Source organism: Mustela putorius, unplaced genomic scaffold, assembly GCF_011764305.1.
Source record: "Mustela putorius furo isolate JIRA1106 unplaced genomic scaffold, ASM1176430v1.1 tig00000596_pilon_pilon_pilon, whole genome shotgun sequence".
In the NCBI taxonomy this organism is placed as follows: domain Eukaryota; kingdom Metazoa; phylum Chordata; class Mammalia; order Carnivora; family Mustelidae; genus Mustela; species Mustela putorius.
Window position 1 is genome coordinate 13,036,922 of NW_025421428.1, and position 16,792 is coordinate 13,053,713.

The following is a 16,792-nucleotide window of genomic DNA, read 5'->3' on the forward strand; positions in this document are numbered from 1 at the left end:
ATTTTCAGCATTAGCGGGGATGGAGGTGAAGGAGCCTGGCGCGTGGTCACCGTGATTACAGGGGTCACTGGGGTCAGCGGCGTTGGCACAAGGCGGGCCGGTGAGCTCGTCTCATCAGTCACCTGGGCTGGTCATGGGTGAGTCCGCTGCTCCTCTGGGCATCTACTTGTGAACACAGGGGCCCCAAGGCACTTGACCTCTAGACCTAAAGGACCGAGCTGCCAAGGGCCGATTTCAAGCATGGGAGTTTTGGGGGGTGGGGGGAAACCCAGGAAAAGGTCAGGGAGCACGCCTGCCCTACTAGCCTGGACAGATGCTCTGCGCACAGCTCCATGGTGTTCCGGACATCGGCCCTGGGACCCTTTGGTGTCTTACAGGTGCCCCTCTTGGATGCTGGGCGGGAGCAAGGCCGGCTACAGGGCTAGAAGCCTGAACCCCCTTCCCTGCTGAACTCTCGGGGAGCTCTACCCATTCCCTTTGGCGGGTACTCCAGTCTGGAAAAGTTAGAGCAAACGACAAAACCAACACTCGGGGAATTCTGGATGTGAACCCAACGTCGCAGAAGCGCATAGCAGAGAGCCCTCCGGGACCTAACAAATGGCTTTTGCGTGGCTACTGCTGTTTCTCTCGTGCCGGGGCCTCCATGACGCTGGCGTGAAGGGGGCGCTCCGCGTCACTCAAGAACACAGTGCTCTTTCGATCTGTGGCCAGACGAATGGTTCTGAAGGAGGCCAGCAGGCAGGACCCACATCAGGTCAGGAAGCAGCGGGACCAGCACTCCCGAAGCCCCCTTGTGCTGCTCTTAGCCGCCACCCAGCCCCAAGGGCACCTGAGTGCATGTGCCTTGCGTGTCTGGCTTCTCTCATTCTGCGCTCCATGCGAAAGCTGCCGTGTGGTTGTATGTGACTATGTCTTCATTGTTGCTGTAGTGTGGGATTTCCTAGCCTCAGCACTATTGGCATTTGGGGCCAGATAATTCTTCAATGTTGAGGGTGAGGACTGTATTGTGCCTGTAGGATGGTCAGTGGTATCCCTGGCTTCCAGCCATCACATGGAAGGTAGAACTCCTTCCCAAATTATGACAACTCAAAATGTCTCCAACATCCCAGAGGTGTCCTTTGGGAGGCCAAAACTATCCCTGATTGAGCATGGCAGCTGGGGAGTGTTCTATGGAATGAATATGTCACAAGTTTTTTTATCCACCTATCGTGGCCATTTGGATGGTTTCCAGTACTTGGCTATTAGGAATGGAGGCGCTGTGAGCGTTCTTAGACATGTCTTTTTTGAACATGGGCACTCGTTTCTCTTGGGTGCCTAGGCGGGAACTGGGTTGGGTTACCAGGTAGGCATATGTTTAGCTTCAATAGATACTGCTACACAGCTTTCCACGCTGGCTGTTTTTAACTTCCCACCAGTTGCGTCTATATTCTGGTTGCTCCACATTCTCACCAAGAGTATTGAGTTTTTACTTTGCATTTCTCAGACATTACACAACTTGATATATGGGTCTTGGCCACTTGGACATCCTCTTAATGAAGTGCCTGTTCAAGTCTCTTGCTCACCCTTCTGTAGGACTGTCTGCCTTTTTTTTTCTTATTGATTTGTAGCAGCTCTTTATATATGATGGATAAGTCCTTTGCAAGATATATGTATTGTAAATATCTTCTCTCACTCTATGGATTTAGATTTTTAGAGCTAGAGGCAACCCGTGCTTGGTACAATTGACTAGTGTTACTTTTCAGTTGTCCGTTTTGCAAAACAACACATTTCCTAGGGGCAAAGACTGTGAGTCTGCTTTGTTCACCTCAGAACCCCCAACACAGGGCTTGGTGCACAGTAGGCACAAAATAAATATTTATGGAGTGAAAGAATGGGTAAACCTCCCATTGGGATGTTTCTTGCAGCCTAAGGCTTCAAAGTCTGTGGGCAGTCGTTGATTTCCGGGGAGCTCTTGGTCAAAAGCGCAGAGACAGGCACCTGCCAGCTTCTCTGCTTCCCTGCCCCACCCCCCGAGCACCAGCATAACAGCTAGCGCCTGAGTCTGTCTGTCGTTCCTTTGCCAGCTGGAAATCTGCCCACCTGCACCTGCCCTGAGGTGGGGGGCTCTCCTGGAGAAGCCACATTTTAATTAACTTCCCCTGCAGTCACCGGAGAGGCCAGATCATTTTCATAAACAAATGAGAAGCCAGATCTTTGTCTGCAGCTCAGAGTGAGTCTTGCAGAAGGAATTCAGAGCAAACCACGAACCACACAGCAGAGGCTCCGTGCGGCTGCCTGGAACCCCGAGCTCTGTCCCTCTCAAAGGGGGACAGGCCTGGTTTTGAGATGGGGAAGAAGAGGCAGAGCAATGTGCAGAAGAGAACGGATGGGGTCTCCACGGAGGCATTTCGTTCGTTCATTCCCTCCATCCTTACTCACCAGCGTCTGTTGTACGCTGCGCACAAGGATAAAGGGGTGAGCGCGGGGGAGGAGGGGTCGCGGGAGGAGGGGTCGCGGGAGAAGGGGCAGAATCTCTACACTTTCTTCTCAGTTTTGCTGTGAACATAGAACTGCTAAAAAAAAAAAAAAGATCTATCTTTAAAGAGCTTAAAAACATTAACCTTAAAACAGATAAAGACTGAGAACACATTTTACCAGGGGAGACAGACATGAAGCTGATCGCCATGCAATTAATGACTTAATTACGCCGCTTTGTCATTTCTAACGGCTTCACTGATGTACAGTTCACACGCGGCACAATTCACCCAAACAAAGTGCCCAAGCCCGTGGCTTTTCGCATATTCCCAGACTTGGGCAAGCATCACCATCGTGGGTTTTAGGGTCCCTCTCAGCCATCACCCCGCACCCCGAGCATCCCATTCCCATCTCCCTCCCAGCCGGAAGCCACCACGAATCTACTTCCTGTCTCCATGGACTTGCTGTCTGAGACATTTCACGTCAGTGACCTCCAGCGATATGTCATCCTCGGTGGCCGGCTCTCTCCGAGTGTAAGCGTCATACTGTCCAAGCCCGTCTGTGCCGCGGAGGTACTACTGTGTGATTTTGAAAGTGCCCTGTAGGTAGAGCTCATGATGCCATATGACAGGGAAAGTTGTCTGGACTGAAGGCAACCCGGGAGGGCTTCCCAGAGAAAGAGGTTTTTAATCTCAGGCATTTATTGAGCACCTGCAATGTGCCACCAGCAGAGGGAAGGCGACACACGTCATGCTTCTGGCTGCGTGGGAATTTATAATCCAGGCATGCTGGCTCGTGGGTCTTTGTTGAACTGGTGGATCTGAACGTGGGCTGGAGATAGACGGCTTGGGTTCAAATCCCGGCTCGGCCACTTGCTGCTGTGTGGCTTTGTGCAAACTGCCTGACTTGTCTGTGCCACAGCTTCCTCATCTGAGAAACGGGGTGGCGATGGGGTCCACCTCACAGGGGGGTTGTGAGGACCCAGCACGAGAAGCCTAGGAAGGACTGAACGCTGTGTCTGGGACTCGGTGGGAATCCAGCCAGGGCTCGATAAAGCTGAGAAGGAGATGATCTACGTACCATACAGGGTAGGACCTCTGCCTCGGGAGCCGCTCACTCCTCTGAAGAGGGGCCGTGTCGTCTACTCTAATGACTTAGAGCCCTGTCCCTTGGGAGCCCGGATCACGACCGTCTCTCTAGGCATCGGCTTCCCTGTCTATAAAATAGGGAAGTCGTGCAGTCGGTGATAGGGCAGTTTTGTTCCTACAACCCCCTTCTGGGGGACAAGGAGGAGTCTGCCAGAGACCCAGAGAGTGAGGAACGCTGTCCAGCCACTGGGAAGCCACTGGGAAGGCGATAGTGGGCCTTGTCCCCGTATCCCCACGGCGGTGAGGATTCGAGAAGGCATCGATGTCCCCGTGAGCTGCAGGGACCGGGATACAAGCCATCTTGGGTAGGAATAAAGAGTCAGGTAGGGAAGGTGCCGCTCCGTCCCCCACGGGGCCTCCGCGCCCAGGCACGTCCTGTGGTGGTGAGTGACAGCCCGTCCCAGCCAGGCAGATCTGGGCTGGGTCCCCCAGTGCAGCTGCTCGGGGGCGGGGACTTGTCCCTCCTGCTCCACCAGACAAACGCGCCTCCTCTGTGAAGACCTCAGGGCCTTCCTGACCTGACCTGCTCGCTTGTCCCTCGGCACGAGCGCCCCGGCAGGCTTCTCCAGCGCGCGTCTCTGCGCCCCGCTCAGGGAGGGCTCTGCCGCCGCACCCTCGTGGCCCTCCAGGTCGCCCACAGGGCCTGGGCCCCCGCGAGCGTCCAGTGACTCCTGTTGCTGACTTTGTCCTGTGTGGTCGGTCTGGGGTCCCGCTGCTCACTTCTGCTCTGTCTTTCCCCAACAGGCTGAGCTCGGGAAGCCCCGAGAGAGAAGCTGCAGTTTGCCGGGAGTTGATTTTAATTATGGACTCTACACCCGGGGACTGGATGGAGGTGTCCCCGCAGGTGAGCCAGCAGACTCTGCAGCCCCAGGGGACCTGAGCTCTCAAGCCAGGCAGGCGGCCGCGCTCCGGGGACAGAGCCAAGAGTCACGGGGTCTCACGTGCTGGTCCCACGGCACGATGCTGGTGGAAACCACAGTCGGGGCTTGGCCAAGACGGGGGTGTCCAGGCAGCGTCCTGGTCGGAGGTAGCAGGGAAGTAGGCCAGGCCCCAGCCGCGGTGGAACACGGATCCCGGGCCAGACTGTGCTCTGCACGGTGCGAGCTTCGAGCACAGACGGGCTCCGCGCCAGCCCTCTGATGGCCCCGAGGAGGTGAAGGCCGGACAAACCCAGCAACTCAAAGGTTGCTCAGGTGCCCTCTGGGATCTCGGGGAATCCTGGCCCCTCCTTCCCAGCAGGCCAAGCAGGGCTGTCCCGCAGCGGGCTCTGGGTTGACGGGAAGGGACGCACGCCCCAGCTTCTTCTCAGTCAGGTGCCCCCGGTGGCTTCACCTCCCAGACTGACCGCCGCTCCATGGTGCTGTCTCGCCCTGCCCCCAGCCATCGGACACTGGAATGTGTTTAAGCAGCAGCCCACCTGCCCCCATGAGCTGACCCGGAACTACATCGCCATGAACCGGGGGGCAGTGAAAGCCGGCCTGGTCACTGCTCGGGAGAATTTCCTCTACCGTCAGCTCAACGACATCCGTATCAGTGACCAGGAAGACCGGCACGTCAAGAAGGACCTGCCCTCTCTCCCGCCAAATATGACGTTTGGGACCCCGGCACGGTAAGGGGGCTGGCACTCAAGGTTCTTTGCTTCACCATGGGGCGGGAGGGCACTTAGAGGTGTCTGAATTAGGGAACAATGTGGGGCATGACCTTTGACTCCAGGAAGGGGTGAGTGTTCCAAGCCTGGTCAAGCAGTGTATCTCACAAACGTCGGTCCCAGTGATGGGTTCAGCAGCAGACACATAACCCATGTCCCAACTCTGGAAGGCAAGACATTCTACAAAAGCAGAATGTGGTTGCGTGTCATCAAATCTCCAATCAAACTGCCTTGATTTTTTTTTTTTTTTTTTTAGTGGAATTTACTGGCTTATATGATTGAAAAGCTCTGGGGTAGAGAGCTTCAGGCATAGCTGGATCTGGGTAATGGAGGGATGTTACCAGTTTAACATCCTGTGCTTCCCAGTCCTGGCTTCATTCTCTGACACACTCCCTCCTCATGTAGCAAAATGACCAGGAACAGTTCTATTCTCAGCGGGAAGGGCACAGGAACTTCAACAGAGACTTGAGATCAAGACTCCTTGGCCCAACTTCAGAGCTTTGCCTCTCCTGGAACTAACCACACTGAGAAGGGACGGCGAAGTACACTGATTGGCCAGTCTTGGGTCTCATGTCTGCCTCTGAACCAGCTGCAGAGTCCGGGAGTTTCCGTGACCCTGATGGGCCAGGCAGGATCCCCTGCCCCTTCTGGGAGGGGCTGGAGGGTTGGAATCAGTCTCTGCAAATCGACAGGGGCAGGTGGTGGAAGACATGCAGAAATCAAGGTTCTGACCCCAGAAGGAGGAGACTGGAACGCTGCAGCAGACGGTTGACACAGCAACGCATCCTCACCCAAACGATGCCGCCGTACAAACCTCACAAAAACTACTGGCATGTATGCCTCACACCATACAAAGAAACAGAAGTGCTCGCAGCTGCCAAAATGGCCTGGGACCTCCAGCTGCCCCAAGCCCCACCTAGACGCCTGAAACCAAGGAGCCAGTATCTTGGTCCGTCTGTGTGGACCAGCCCCTTCCCCGCTCCCATGCCACTCTTCCCAGACATGTCACTTCTTCAGGCTCTACCCCGTGCTTTATTTATTTATTTATTTGTTTGTGGTTCCTTCTTTATTTTTAATTTTTCTTCTCATCGTGTTTTATTGTGGTAAGATGCGCTACTTTTACATGTCCGGTTCGGTGGCATGAAGTACATTCCCATTGCTGTGAACCACCGTGACCATCGTCTCCAGAACTTTCTCTTCATCCCAGACTGACACTCTGCCCCGGGGAGATAGTATCTCTCTGTTGCTCCCTCCCCTCAGCTCTCGGTGGCCGGCGCGCTGCTTTCCATCTCTGTGATTTTGAGACGGCAGGTGCATCCTCTAAATGGAATCATGCAATATTTGATCTTCTGTGTCTGGCTGATTTCATTCACTGTAATGGCTCTGAGGTTCATCCAGGTCCGAAGCAGGTGCCCGAATTTCCTCCCTTTTGAAGGCAGAAAAATATCCCAACACCACATTTTGTTTATCCGTGTGCCCGTGTATCCGTGTATCCGTGTATCTGTGTGTCCGTGTACCCGTGTGTCCATGTACCCATGTATCCGTGTACCCATGTATCCATGTCCGTGTGTCCGTGTACCCGTGTGTCCATGTGCCCATGTATCCGTGTATCCGTGTACCTGTGTGTCCGTGTACCCGTGTGTCCGTGTACCCATGTATCCGTGTACCCATGTATCCGTGTCCGTGTGTCCGTGTACCCGTGTGTCCATGTGCCCATGTATCCGTGTATCCGTGTACCTGTGTATCCGTGTGTCCATGTGTCCGTGTACCCGTGTGTCCATGTGCCCGTGTGTCCGTGTGCCCGTGTATCCGTGTACCCGTGTATCCGTGTGTCCGTGTGCCCGTGTATCCATGTACCCGTGTGCCCGTGTATCCGTGTACCCGTGTGCCCGTGTATCCGTGTACCCGTGTGCCCGTGTATCTGTGTACCCATGTACCTGCCGGTGGACACTGGGTTACTTCCACCTTCGGGCTCTTGTGAATCGTGCTGCTGGGAACATCGTGTGCAAACGTCCGTTCGAGTCCCTGTTTTCAGTTCTCCGAGGGCATCTGCTCATGAGTGGAATTGCTGGATCATACGCGATTCTAGATTCAGTTTTTTAAGGAACTGCCAGCGTTTTCCACAGCGAGAGCCACAAGGTTTTCGTGCTTTTCCCTGACTTTTCTCTCGACCCAACGAAGCAAAACCTACTTGTCCCCAGAGTCCAGACCAGCATCTTCTCTACAGGAAGCTCTCCCAGCTCCCACGGACATCTCTCCCCTGAAAGGCATTTCTGTTCATCAGCCTTCCAAACCGGGACTGTGACCCTGAAGACACACTGGAAAGTCATTTCTGGACTGGATTAACTGATTGTCTGCTCACCATCCTCTGCCCACCTTTGAAGTGTCTGGGAGCAGCTCTGGCTAGGAGTGAGCCTGGGGTTCTAGTCCCAGCCTGGTCACCAGCTGTTTCCCCTCGAGGCTTCCGGTTCCTCATCTGTCAGTGGGCTGTCACAGCACTAACCGGACATCCCAGGGTTCCGGGATTATGTCTGGTCTCTCTGTCAATCTCCTTTGTCTTTAAAACCCTGTGCAGGGGGTCTGGGTGGTTGCTTGCCCAGCCAAGGCACGGAGACATGAACCAACCTTCCCGAAATGGGTTCTCAACCTGATGTGCTGATGTTTAAAAACATAGGGGCACCTGGTGGTACAGTCGGTTGAGTCTGACTCTCGGTTTCGGCTCAGGTGGTGACCCCAGGGCCCTGAGATCAAGTCCCCATTCGGGGAACCCTCTCCTAGTTCGTCTCCCCACCAATCCCTTTCTCTCTCTCCGGAAATAAATGAATGAATCTTTGAGGAAAAACTTTAGAAGACACAGAACATTAGCCATCACCTAGTTCAAAGCCCTTATTTTAAAAAAGAAAGCAGGGGCGCCCGGCTGGCTCAGTCGGTAGAGCATGTGACTCTTGGTCTTGGGGTCACGAGTTCAAGCCCCGTGTTGCCCATAGAGCTTACTTTTAAAAAAGGTAAAAAAGTAAAATAAATAGGAACACCTGGGTGGCTCAGTCGTTGGGCATCTGATTCTCGGTTGCAGCACAGATGGTGCTCGAGATCGAGCCCCGCATCAGGCTCCCTGATCAGTGGAGAGTCTGCGTGCCCCTCTCCCTTTCTTCCTCACCCTCTCCCTCTCTCTCTGAGATAAATAAATACAATCTTTAAAAAATAATAAAATAAATAAAACCAGAAAGCAGAAGTTCAGAGAAGCGAAGAGACTTTCCCAAGCATGTTGTGGCCGGACAAGCGCCAGGTCTGGAGCCCCGCGGGCAGACTCCCCGTGCAGTGCTCGCTGCTCCTCTCCTTGCCTCCCCGGGACTGAGGGACAGTGCGGACGCCCACAGTTTCTGATCCTGGGGGGCTGTTATTCTTTGTACAGTGGAAAAGCTCAAGTCAGCTGGGCTCCGAAAGGACATCCATTATCATCTGGCTTTCAATATAAAATCTGAAATTGCTCTAGAGCCGAGTGGCGACAATTCCAGAGGAAAGACGTGATGAAGTACCGGCCAGATCTTCTGTGATGGTAAATGGGCTCTGCATATGCAAATTGAATGGATTTTAAAATGGTATTTAATGACAATTTTCGTAGCAGACGTTAACATTAATTGCACAAAAATGAAAATGCTGCATTAGGTTGCTGTTAGCAGCAAATATCGTGGCCATAAAGCTTTATCTTTATCAACAGCAGCCTTTCCTCATGTGACAGGGCAGCTCAGCAAATTGCAAGCAAAAGGGCTTTTACAGAGCAAAAATATCCCCCAAAGCAGGCCCAAATCAGCATCAATTCCGCTTTATTTCTTCGTAAGTGGAGGTTAAGTGGTTGCCGGAAAAGCTTTTACCAAGATGCCCGGCCTGCGTGCACAGCCCCTCCACCTCGCCACGTACGTGCGAAAAGCAGTTAAAAGATGAGCGCCCCTCTCCATAATGGGGCTATTACTTTAAAGTTATGGGGCCGAGGCCCATTTCCTAATGATCACCTTTTACAAGCCTCGATTGTATTTATTTCTTTACTTTAAAAGCATGTTAAAAAACCAAATCTGATTACACACGACTACCCAAGGAGTTGTTTGGGCGATTTGGTCCAATAAATAAATAGACAAAGAAACAAATGACTGCCATTTACTCACAAGTACAGATATGTTAGCAAAAAGCATCAGGTCCCTCTCGGACTACATACACGGAAAACTCACTCAAAGCTGGGCACGCAGCCGAGCACGCCAAGGGCCGCACAGGAGACAAGTCCGACCCCAGCTCTGCCTCCTGCCCCCGACGCCAAATCCTCTCGCCCTTTATGTATCTTACGATGGACAAAATCGCGGGTATGAGGGGCGGCACAGGCCTCCACCAGCCCGCCCTCTCAGCGCCCCGTACCATATGGGATCCAAACCCCAGTTTGGGCTTATTCAATCAGTCCCTTTCCAGTGAACGGATTTGGTTTCCAGTCTACACCGATCTGTCGCAGATTGTCACTACATCGGAAAGGTACGTTTCAGCGCACGAGCTGCCGTGGCTGAAAGAAAGTGGGGCCCTACGCAATGATCGGGAAGCAGAGCCCGTGCAGACTTGCGGTCGAGAGCGGGGGCCACGGCCAAGTCGCCCCCCGGCCATGTTTCCCCATGCGGCAACTTAGAAAGTTTGAACGAGTTGCCACATTTGAAAAAGTCAGGGGATTTCATATACAAACCTGGATTTCCCGCTTCTCCTACAAAGTCAGAAGCCGGGCGACCGAGGTCAGCACCCCTGCCTGGCCCCGGGGGCTGGCGCTGGGAGGCAGGGCCCCGCTCGGACAGAACCCATGCGTGCTCCTCCATCTGTCCGTCCCCACTTGGCCTGGCTTCTCCCTTTTTTGCTATTTGTCTGGTCCTGGTGGACACCGAGGTTGCAGCCCCTCCCATCCCCGTGTAGACTGGCCGTGCTGATCCCTTGTGGAAGGGCTCCTTCCTTTCATCCTCTGACAGAGGGGGCGGCACCACGAACCGACGCGGCCCTGAGCTGAGTTTACGAGGCAGGCAGCCCTTTTGTGCACGGAATCGCTAATACTAATACCAGTCCTACGAGGCAGGTATCCAGCCTCGACGTATGATCCATTTCTCAGGCCAGGAAAGGGGGTGCAGCTTCGGGCTACAAGGTGGCAGAGCAGGCTTTGTACCCCGTCTGGCTGGCCGGCTTTGAAGACCACCCCTCTTGGATCAGGCATCTGGAGAGAGCCCGTGCGCGATGGCTCTCCCGTCCCACCATCAAATCTCAGACCTCGAGTCAGGGAAGGATTTTAAATTCTCATTACCCTGCGTGCAGGGCCGTAACACAGATCTCCAAGCATGCTGTGACCCAAGGTCCACAGACAGATATGTCTGGAGGCCAGAAATGTAACTATTAAAGAAGCACTTAATTATTGATGCATTTTAATAAGTGTTTGCAAATGTTCACATGCCCTTGGCACATCTTAATTGTTACTGCTCCTAATTGGTCCAGGATTGTCGATGGTGAGGAGTCAGGGAAGCGGGGAGGGGCGGAGCAGCATGCGGCGGCCCAGCTGCTGCTCCTGGCAGGTTCTGGGCACCCAGGGCTCGGCCACTCTCCAGCCTGGGGAGCCTCGTGCCACACGCAAGCAAGGACAGCTAGCAGGAGGATCTATCCCTCCATGGATGGCAAACAGCACCCCCCACCCGCCACGCATGTCTGTGTATGGCATGGGCCGGATGAACAGTAGGAGGCCCCTGCTCTGAACTCACAGTGCCAACTACGTTATTGTTATAATTGAACGCCTCCCAGGCACCCTCTCCTTAAATAACTCTGAACAGCTCAGTGAGTGCCAGGCTGGAACTCTCACATCCCATCGTATAGAAGAAGAGACCGAGGGTCAGAGAGGTGAAGTTATTTGCCTCTGCCTCTGCACTGGGACGGGGATTGGTCTGGTCTAAACACTAGGATGGTGTCTGTGACAGTGACCTGCCTGCCTAACGAACATAGGATGGAGGAGACACGGGTGGAGATGCCACCCACGCGTTCTCTGCTCTAGCGGGGGGCTGAGACAGAATCTGCGTCACTTATATGTATATGTAGAGAGAGAGTGGAAGACCACCCTGTCTGGATTTTTCTTAAAGCTTTAAATTTACTCTGAACACAATGAGCTACCCTTCCGATGGGCCTCTCCCCTTCCCTCCCCCTTCAGGGGCTCCCCACATCCCGACAAACAAACTCCTCGATGGGGCACCCAGAACCTTCACCGCACTGCCTGCTCTGTGCTCCTCAGCATCCCCGGTGCTGACCACAGGGTCTTTGCTGAAGAGGTCCTCAGTAAACACTCACCAAATGAACCCACAAATAAAGGGCCACTTTGGAGTCTGAATGTGAAGCCGGTAGCAACGTGCAACTCTGGCAGAAAACTTGGTTCCTCCACCAATTAGTCTGGCTTAGACCCACCAGCCCCCGTCCCGGTGCTGAACGCATTCAGACCATGGAGAAATGAGAAGCACAAGAAAGGCAGGAAATGCTACCAGTCCTCCGTCTGTCTGCGCGGCTGCCCGCCCAGCGATCAGATGCATCAGCAGCCTGACAGTGACAAACCTGAAGGATGGAGAAATTTTACAGGCGGTTAAAAAAATGTTTGCTGCCTGACAGGTTTTTTGAATCTTTCTGCCAAGCTGATTTATTTTACAAATTTACAATGGGCCCATCAATCACGCTGGGTTATTTTGTTCCTCCCAGAGCTGACGGCCAAAATCCAAGCCGCCCACCCAAACTCCTATAAAATAATAATAAGACCCTTCCCAGACGACCGACCCGGGGATCGACGACAGTTTCTGAATGGGGAGACCCACTCCAGATTTATGGGTGGCCGGGAAGCCGGCTGAATGAACCCGGCCTGACCACCAGGGGGAGCGTGTGGCTCTCGCAAGGTCCCCCGCACCTGAGACGCACATCCGGGGGCCGAGAAACCTGGCCCACCTGCTCCCGCCGCTGACAGTTACTAGCTCTCTGCTTTCCTGGACACTCTGGTCTGGAGGCCAGGGACAATGCCAGTTTTGTTCACTGCGGCTTCGTCAGAGCCTGGCACACATAGGAGCTCACTAAGTATTTGTTGAGGAGAAATATGGTCCAGGACCTTTGAAGGCTTTGAGACAGAGTCTTTGAAACTAAACACACACAGTCCGTTTGAGGCCAGAGGAGGCGGTAAAGCCAGAGTCTGCTCTGTCCCCTGTGCTTGATGTTACCAATCAATATCAATAAGGCTGCCTTGAACAGTGAATGTGTCCCTTGGCCTCGTTACTAGAGGTAGCAAGTCCAGAACAAGGGAGGTGACCTTCCCACTCTATTCTGATGCTCAGGTCACACTTGAAGCATCAACTTAAAAAATGTGAAGCATCATACGTTCAGGGAAGGCCCATAAACAGGAAGGGGTCCAGAGATAGCATACGGGGGTGCTGGCGTGAGGGACAGAAACCACCGTGTACCAGGAACATGACAATAAGTGAGGACAGTGGAGGGGCTTTGTTCTCAGAGCCTTGAGAGAACAAAACGAGGACCGGTGTGTGTGTTTGGAGAGCGGGCCTGTGGTTCATGTGGCAGAGCCCTCGAGAAACAGCAGACGGGTGTACCATCTTGTTAAACCCCTCCGACAGGGAGGGACTATCATCTCCATTTTATAGATGAGGAGACTGAGGCCCAGAGAGTCCCTTGCGAGGCCACATGGTCAGTTGGTGACAGAGCCAGGATTTGAGCTGCTGTCCATACCCACAGCCTGCAGGCTTCCAGGAGGCTGAGCCAGGGCCTGGATGAGGAAATCATCTTTCAACATCCTGAACCCCGTCCGCAAGGCTGCCTGTCTCCAGGCGCGTCCTCGGCCGAGGGAGGCCATTTGCGAACAGCAGGGACAGTGGTCAGTGCTGCTGCTGCTCGCGAGCTCTCCCCGGGGACCAGGCTTTCCACAGAGTGACTCAGCATGTCCTCACGGTGGCCCACCACCTCCACTGACCCGCAGGGAAACTGAGGCAGGGAGAGGTTATGTCCCTGCCTCAGGGGGCCTCAGAGCTCACAGGTGATAGCGGAAGCCTGGGTGTTCGGGTCCAGATGGTTTACTCTAGACCCTCATGCTCGGGGAGGTGTTGGCTGACACCCCAGACCTATGCATCACTGCCAGGCCGGGTCCTGGGACACCCCAAACTGGGTGTCTCCCCGCTTCCTCTCTGGGACCCCCGCCTGGCTGCGTCTGCTCCTACCTCTCGCCCCTCCCCAAACTCTGCTCACTCCTTCCTGCAAGGCGGCTTTGTTGCCAGAGCCAGGAATGAGACATTTTTCATGCTTTGCCTTTTTTCCCTCTCTGCTCTCCTGCGGCCCAGACAGAGATTTATTCCCGGCCTGAGGCTCTCGGCATTCGGAGCAGGGAGGGCTCAGGGAGGCGCTGATGGGCCCATAATGGATAGGGCCGCGCTCCCCCGGGGCCTGGCCCTCCCGAACCCCATCCATCAGGAGCGGCTCCGTGCCAGGGTCAGCACTAACGAGGCTGCAGGCCGCTCCCCCTCGGGGCCTCCCCAGCTCCCGCTCTCCCGCTTTTGATTTTTCTAGAGCTGGGCCTCGCCTGCCCGCGTCGGTGGGCAAAGCGTGGGAGTGGGCCTGGCGCCTCGGCCTCCGTAGCCCCAGCCTCGACACAGCTGGAGGGTTCGCTGGGCTGTGCCTGGCTCTGCCCCTCAGTGACACGGTGGCCCCTCTGACATGGGGGCACGGAGGAGCCGGTCCCACGGGGAGAGCCAGTTTCGAGCCCAACACAGCACCCCAGCCTGCTGCTGCGCGAGACCCCCACGCAAAAGAATTCAGAGCCTACCGCGTGTCTCTGAACATGTGCTCAGGGGCCAAGGCCGTCCCTTTCCCTTTGGAGGCCAGATGGAGGGGGCCTTTTGTTCCAGAAAACTGGCTGCCCTGCAGGTTCCAGTAATAATAATACCAGCTTCCAGCTTGCTAGCTCCTCTGGGGCCGGGCACAGGGACAGACCCTCCGTGCCCAGCCTTTCCCCTGACCTTCAGAATGACGCTTGAGTAGCAACACTCTTTCTACAGATGGGGAAACTGAGGTTTCCACAGAGATGCTTGTCTGTGATCGCGTGGCCAGAGAGTGGGATTTGACCTTGGAGGTCCTATCTGTCGCTTCTGTCCTGTACCGTGTGCTCACTCAGGGCCCGCCTGTGCTGGGTGTCACGCCGGGTGTTCGGGATACCAGGAGGACACGGGGCGCAAAATGAAACAGGACACGTTGTTTCGGTGGGAGGGGAGGATGGCGGAAGGCGCAGGGAGACTCTGGGCCCCGCCTGGTTTTGCTCACTGCTGTATCCGCAACGCCTAGCACAGGCCCGGGACATAGTAGGTGCTCAGTGAGTGCTGGTTGCCTGACTGGAAGGGGAGAAGGGTTGGCTTGCTTGTGATCGCTCCCCAGCTGGGACACAGCCAGCACGTGAGAGGAACAACTTCCCTGGGCTTGGACCTGCTGGGCTCTGGGCTTTGATTATCAGCTTCCTGGGGCTTCTGGAACAGATCACCACCAACCCGGTGGCTTCACACAACAGAAGTGTATTCCCTCCTAACGTGGAGCCGGAAATCCAAATTCAGAGTGTCGCGGGGCCCGCTTCCCGCCGAAGGTTCTAGGCGAGAATCCCTCCTGCCCTCTGGTGGCCCGGGGCGTCCCTGGGCTCGGAGTCCTCCAGCCTCAGCTCTCGGCTCGCACCGCCGCCTCTCCACGTGTTCCGGTCTCTCCCCTTTTGTCTCCAACAAGGACACGGGTCCCTGGATTCAGGGCTCACCCCAATAATCCAGGGTGATCTGACCTCAAGCTCCCGAAGCTAGTTACGTCGGCCAGAGCTCCTCTCTGACTTCACGTCACACTCGTGGGCTCTGGGGTAGAAGGAGGCCGTATCTCTGGGGGGGGGGGGGCACCCACCGGTCGCCTACTGTGGTCATCAGGGCATCTTCCCGCCAAGTCAGAAAGCGGCGCACTTGAGGCACCGTGGGGCTTGGGGGGGACTTCTTTGTCGGGAACGGAACTATTGCTTCGGCGCGCGCGCTCCTGTCGTCTTGTCACGTGCTGCCCGTCCCGTGTTTGTGGAGAATAAGAAAGTTCGCAATCAGTCAAGAGTTTTAATCAGCCGAAAGATGACAGGTATCCATGCTTTCCGGAGGAGCAAAATTTGGCCACTCCTTTCTTCGTATTTATTAGGAAACTCTCCAAAAGTGCAGAGAAGGTCAGAAGCTTTCGTAACTAACTCCGTGGCCCCACACTTGGGTTTCACAAATTTTACCCCCAGGCTCTATTTGCATCCGAGCCCTTATTAAGAGAAATAAAATAGACCAAATGCAGCTTGAAGCCCCTTCTCAGCCCCTCCTGGCCCCACGCCCTTCCCTCTGCCCCCGGGGGACCCTCCTGAGGTTGGAATACGCGTCCTGTCCTCTGGGTTCGCCCATCTTCGCTCCAGCGCTAGGCGGCCGTCAATAATGCGTATTTGTGTGTTCATGTGGCTTCGAAACACGTAAATCCCTTTGCGTGGCAACTGGCTTTTGTCGCTCCACACATTTGCAAAGGTCACCCTGCCCCGCCGGGCGGGTGTTTTCGTCTCCCATCGTGGGATGTCCAGGTGGCTCCTCATTTCCTGTGGGCGAGGTTCCTCAGGGTCAAGTCCATGGGGGGAGTTGCTGGGCTGAAGGGGCCTCCTCGGCTTCTGCCAGGAGCCGGTGCCCTCTCTGCAACCCCACGGGGCAGGGAGGCCCCATCTGCTACTCACCCTGTCCCCAGACGCCAGGACCCCTGCGCAGCAGACGTCTGCGTGTGCACGAGGCACTCTGTCCCCCGTCATGTGCGCTGGCTCCACTGGGCCTCTCCCCCAGGGGGGCTCAAGCCCCACCGGAGCCTGCAGCGGGGCATGGGGGCGGAGCGCTGCAGGACACAGGGGGAGCTCCCGTTTCAGGCACAGACCCTCAAGGTTGAGACAGAAGCTTCCAGAAAGCCTGGGCCCGCCTCTGGGCGTCTGTGTGGGGAAACTGCTAATTGACTTCACCCTTGTGAAAAAATGTTAACAAATTGCAAATGACCTCTTAGACAAGTTTAGAAGTCAGGAGAGCGCGGCTAACTAAGTCTCCCTGCCCTGTCATTAGCTTTTATGTTGGATCCACAAACAATTAAAAAATAACCACAAGCCCAGAGGTCCTCTTCTCTAATTAGCTCTAAGAGTCCTGCCAGGGAGAGCAGCCCCTCAATTACCGCCCCTTCCTCCAGGCTAGTTAGAAAAGACAGGCCCTCAGGCTGAGGGGGACAAGCAGGAACAAGGCAGGGGGGTGAGGAGGGGTGTGGGAGCTGCGGCAGGTCCCCTGGGGCCGGGCCGGCCACCCGCCCCCACAGAGGCGCTGCTGGCGATCCGCTTGGAGGGTCCTCTGCACGGGAGAGGCTCAGAGCTGGACCCCCAAAGGGTGCCGGCAATCCCGTGGGCCAGGCACCCCTGGGGGTGGGGGGCTGCAGCCTCGGTGACACG

At 55.3% G+C, this 16,792-nt stretch overlaps 1 protein-coding gene across 1 annotated transcript in view; it reads left to right on the forward strand.

Moving 5' to 3' along the window:
• CFAP77 (cilia and flagella associated protein 77) overlaps window positions 1–16,792 on the forward strand; it is a 121,616-nt gene that overhangs the window by 65,153 nt on the left and 39,671 nt on the right. The window contains exons 2-3 of the mRNA XM_004757064.3: window positions 4,347–4,446; window positions 4,983–5,211. Coding sequence (XP_004757121.1) covers window positions 4,347–4,446; window positions 4,983–5,211 — 329 coding nt within the window. The remainder of the gene's footprint in view (window positions 1–4,346; window positions 4,447–4,982; window positions 5,212–16,792) is intronic.